The 5006-nt window shown below is 40.6% G+C and overlaps 1 protein-coding gene across 1 annotated transcript; it reads right to left on the reverse strand.

The window, feature by feature from the left end:
• Positions 1 to 1856: 1856 nt before the first annotated feature.
• Positions 1857 to 2618, reverse strand: LOC149217332 (uncharacterized). The gene has a single exon (XM_089390186.1). It carries the CDS (start codon positions 2616 to 2618, stop codon positions 1857 to 1859), a length of 762 nt encoding a protein of 253 aa, XP_089246312.1.
• Between the last annotated feature and the right edge of the window lie 2388 nt (positions 2619 to 5006).

Here is a 5006-nt window from a genome sequence, read left to right on the forward strand (position 1 = left end):
TACCAATCGATTCCCAAACATAAAAAGCTACTTTAACCAACAAAAACAACCAAAATAACAAAGCAAGATCTAAAGAGCAGATTTTATTTTAAGAACGCAGCAAACACACATAAAGATAAACAAGGGAGGTATTGGGCGCTTGAGATGGGCCCAACCCCAAGAGCTACAGCCTCCCAAGAGAGATTTAGAGCTGGTGCAAAGCTGAATTCATCTTTATTAATCAAGAATGAAGAGTTACATCAAAACTGTCCACAAGGAGAGCTTGAGAATGAGCTGAAAGCAAAGCTAATCTATAGCATACAAATAGAATTACAAAATGACTACAACAAGGCTACGAAATGACTAACTACTAGCTACTATCTACTGGCTAACTAGCTAACATCCACTGGCTAACCAAAATGAGGCCCTAAGCCTTCTTATTTATACAAATTGAGGACCCAACAGTCCTCCTAAACTTTAGGGACTCGGCTGCCCAAAACTTGGAGTTAACAGCAGTCCTACTTGACTTGCTTGGCTGCCCTTGTGCTGATTGATTCGGTGGCCCTTGAACTCCAAGCTGATGGTGGAGAATTCGAGGTAAGGGCCCATAAATGAAGGGGACACCTTCCTACAAATCCTCTCCCTTGTCTTCCCACGAATTTGGCTGCCAAGTGCTCATTAAGACCTTCAATTTTGTCTCCAAATTGACCAAAAAGGCTACACAAAGCACCCATTAGACTTGTTGGCATAATGACTAACCAAATTCACTCTATTAACATAAATATAATCAAAAACATGCAATAAACTAATGAGAATGGTGGATTAAGTCAAATTAGGAGGTTGAATGAGCCCAAATAATTATCCATTTTTGGGGCTCATCATCACCCCCCTACTGAAAGTGTTGCTCATCCTCTGAGCAACCAATCTCTCTCCTCATCTTTGATGGCCCTGGTGGCTTCTTTGGCTAACATCTCGACCGATTCCTCCTTTGGATTCCCTCTTTTCAAACTTCCTGTAGAAACAGTTTGCTGGCTTCCTGTAGAAACAGTCTGCTAACTTCTTGTAGAACCAATTTTCTCTGACTTTGCTTGCTTGGCTGGGGGTGCCTTCTCCTTGAACTGTGCTGCTGCCTGAAAGCTGACGAATCCAACACAAATGGCAAGTCTAATGTATTATAAAAGCACACAAGTACAATGAACTGCCCGAGAATAGATATTGCATGCCAAAGCTGGATGGGAAAAAGTGTTTCCAGGCCTTTAACTGAATCAAATGGCATTCTTAATCTTGGATTTGAACTCTGCTAAGAATTGATAACAGAAGCAGAACAGAACATAAGATAGATCAAGGGCAGAGAAAATATGACTTGCTCACATATCACTGCTATGAATCAGCATTTCCCTTCAATCTGAAATTGCTTCAAAACAGGCCAAAAATGAGAATTCCCAAGTTTTGTTTCAAGTCGCTGTATAACCAGGAGTAGAGCAAAACTTCATACCGAATCACACTTTTAAGAATTCTTTCACATGGAATAATCTGGCTATTGCAAAAGACCTTGTGAACCCCTTGGAAAGTATTGAAATAAACAAATCTAACCAGAACAACACCAGAACTTTCCAGTTTGTTTCATGGTAGATTCACTTCATGCAAAATCACTGTTTTTCCATTAGTTAACTTTAATTCAAATTTCTGTTCCTAACATGACAATACTTTCCGACTGCGGCAGCTTTCTCTTCTTCATTTGAAGATGTTGAAATAAGTTTTGCTAAACATTTCATATATTTTCTCCAATATGTTCTGCTAATTTTCTTTTATCTCCATCTTGAGACAAGATAAACAACAGTTTCACAGCATAAGCTCGCATTTCAGAGTATGTAGCTTCACAAAAAGGGAAGCAATACTTGAATTGCTCCTCCCTCTCTTAAATTTGTCCTTGCCTCAACAGCCGCTGGTACACAACTAATGGCATGGAATGCTCGAATAATGCTTCCATGTATTGAAGGTGGTGTCAAATTTATTAAAGATAATAGCTGGTATATGATCTCATCAGATTCCAATAATGCAGCTGTTGTGTCATTTGTTCTTTGGGGCAATGCTGTAGACATAGCAAGGTTTGCATAGGTATTAGTAGCTTTTTCTCTCAAAGCCAATACAGTTGACAGTGGTGTGCATAGAAGGTCCAAGATGGGTCGGACCACCCCATCTTTGATCATTTGTAAAGCATTCTCAGGTAAACTTGAAAGATTCTGAAGTGCCCCAATGGCTGCTAATTTTGACTTCAAATTAGCATTTGAAATCATTTCAAGAAGTGGAAATACAACTCCCTCTTTGAGTAATGCAGCGTTGTTTTGATCTGTTAAACCTATCTCTGACAACTTACTTGCCATAACAATTTTCATTGTGTCAGACCCTTCTCTCAGGTTCTGTATCAAAGGCTTGAAATAGTTCGCCTGTGCCATTTGCACTACATTATGCTCACTGTATGGGAGATTCTCCAGAACTTCGTTTGCATCCTTAGCAGCTTTAGGATTGTCACTATTTGACATTGTTACAAGGAGGAGGATACAACCTTGTACCTTGCCAATCTGTTCACACACAGCCATATCCTTTGAAAGCCCTAAAAGCAATTCCACGGCTTTCATACCCTCTGCAATATCACGTGCAAGTGAACGAACAATAAAATCAATAGCATGATCCACCTCAGCTATTTTCACCTTTCTTCAAGCTCCAAACTTGATGAAGAAAAACTCAGGCATCTCTGCTCTGGAAGACTCTGCTGTATTTTCCTGTAAAACGTCTTCCTGTAGAATGCTAGCCGGATGCCATAGGATGTCTCTGCGCCTCTGCACGATCTTGGTATGCGGAAGAATTTTGAACAGGCCAAAAAAAATCAGCGAAGGATGATAGGTTAAGCTGATTGTGGAAGCAGAGGATGTATAGTTCAGTTTAACATGATGCAAGTGCAAGTTGACTAACAGTTTATGAATTTCAGCTGAGCGCTCATTAATTTCTGCGTGATTGTTGGTGGAGTGAGGTGGCAAAGACGTGTGCTGGCCCATGCAACTGTTGTGCTATCATGAACTGCAGTGGTTAACTGTGTGTTCTCTGCCTGTGATCTCATCCATCAGTTTCACTGGAGTTTAGACTACCCACACTGTCCGTGTTTTTTAAATTTCACATGCATGACTGATCCATGCATGCTGCGTGACTTTCTTGTGAGTGCTAGAGAACTGGATGTCTTGCTATATTCATGGCTTAATTTCACCATTCCATTCGTTCATGCAATGCTTAGACTAGATTCATGCAATAGATGAACAAGGTTTAGTCACGTACCTGAAGTCAAACGGCTGCTTGTGAAGCTTTTTGCTGCTGCATGCTCATGTTCTGCTGCTGCATGCTTGGATCCTTTGGTTGCATGAGGGCTTGGCTGATGATTTTTGATTGCTTTTCCTTGTGCAGGTGTCCTCTGACCAGATCTAAGCTGCATGCATTTGTTTCCACGTTCAAATCTGCACCTTCAAGCTGCTGCTGCTGCAATGTCACAGAACCAGAACTTGTTTTCGCCATTTCTTCCAAACGGTAAAGCGGATTGATCTAAAACTTGCTGAGCATGTTTATATCATCATGATGCATCTCCCATAGCAAAATCGTGATCAATGGATGCACGGATTTTGAGAAAAATGGAAAATGGCTGAACATTTCAGAGATCGATTCCTCGGAAACCGTGCATCGGAATCGGTTGAAACTGCTTGGGTAGGTTACCATCACTCATATGCATATCCCCATGAAACAGGTTTTGAAACGGATGCACAGTTTTGGAGAAAATGCAAAAATGGCTGATGGTGATGGAGGCTGATTTCTTGGAAACCGTGCACCGGAATTGGCTGAAACTTTTCAAGCATGTTGCCATCACCCTTGTACAATTCCCCATAAAACGGTTTTTCAAATGGATGCATGGTTTTCAAGTTATGGCAAAAACAAATTTTGTTCTATGGATTTTTGCCTCAAGGCTTTTTGCAAATGTTTGCATGGAAGGAAAAACTGAGCTTGGGCTGTGATGCAGGTATGGAGGTGATGGAGGAGGAGTTGGAAGATTGCATGAGGGCTTCTGAACCCTTGAGGAAGCTACCATGTTCGCCAAACCACTTCTTGAAATCCATGTCTAGTTTCCCACAATTTCTACACGAAGTTCCTGTGGAAGCACAATGAGAAGCACAATGAGGTGGAAAAAATGATGGAGAAAGGCAAGGGATGGACACACAAGTGCTTGTAGGCCTAATCAACAGATTCCCACCATCAGATTCCATTTTAAACTTGAATTTGGTTCGTCCAAAGGTTCTACAGGATGTTTCCTGTAGAAATACAGAGCTTCCTGTAGAAGGCACAAGAAAAATTCCTTTAACCTTGATTTGAGTGCTCCTCCTGTCATGAAACGTATTTCTTACAACCTGCAATTAGCCAATGGAATTAGTTTTATTTTTCTTTTTCTTTTTCTCTTTTGTTTTTTTTTTGAAAAACAACTAGGGCGCCTCACGGAGGTTTTCACCCTAATTGCCTGCCTTGGGCGCCTCCAAGGGAGGTTTTCACCCAAAGATCTTATTGCCTTTTTATTTTCTCTTCTTTCCAACCCATTGACCACCTCATGGAGGTTTTCAATCAATGAGCCAATCTAAGGCGCCTCCGAGGAGGTTTTCACCTTAGATTTTTATTTTCTTCTTATTTTCATTTTTTCTCTTTTTTTTTCCTTTTTTTTCTACCCTACCCTACTTGAAAAACAAAATCATTTTCAAGTATAAGAATACTTCCAATGGAGCCATGTGCACATCGAGATTAGAGACAAGATGATGTGAAGGCTTGGAATGCATGCTTTGACAACTATCCAAATTTCAGAGACAAAATGATCTGACTTTGAAAGTACAAAACATAGCTGAGGAGGAGAGTACTGCTACAACTTAGTGACCGTCTGAAACCATATCTCAATATAGCTCTGATATCCTTGGTCCTTTTGCTGATCTGGATCATTCTTCATG

Source organism: Pinus tabuliformis, chromosome 1_1, assembly GCF_031772625.1.
Source record: "Pinus tabuliformis cultivar Carrire ecotype Pingquan chromosome 1_1, CPIR1, whole genome shotgun sequence".
NCBI lineage: Eukaryota > Viridiplantae > Streptophyta > Pinopsida > Pinales > Pinaceae > Pinus > Pinus tabuliformis.

Bases quoted from the DNA above. Each gene is read 5' to 3' on its own strand.
- LOC149217332 (XM_089390186.1), bottom strand. From the start codon at position 2,618: ATGAAAGCCGTGGAATTGCTTTTAGGGCTTTCAAAGGATATGGCTGTG.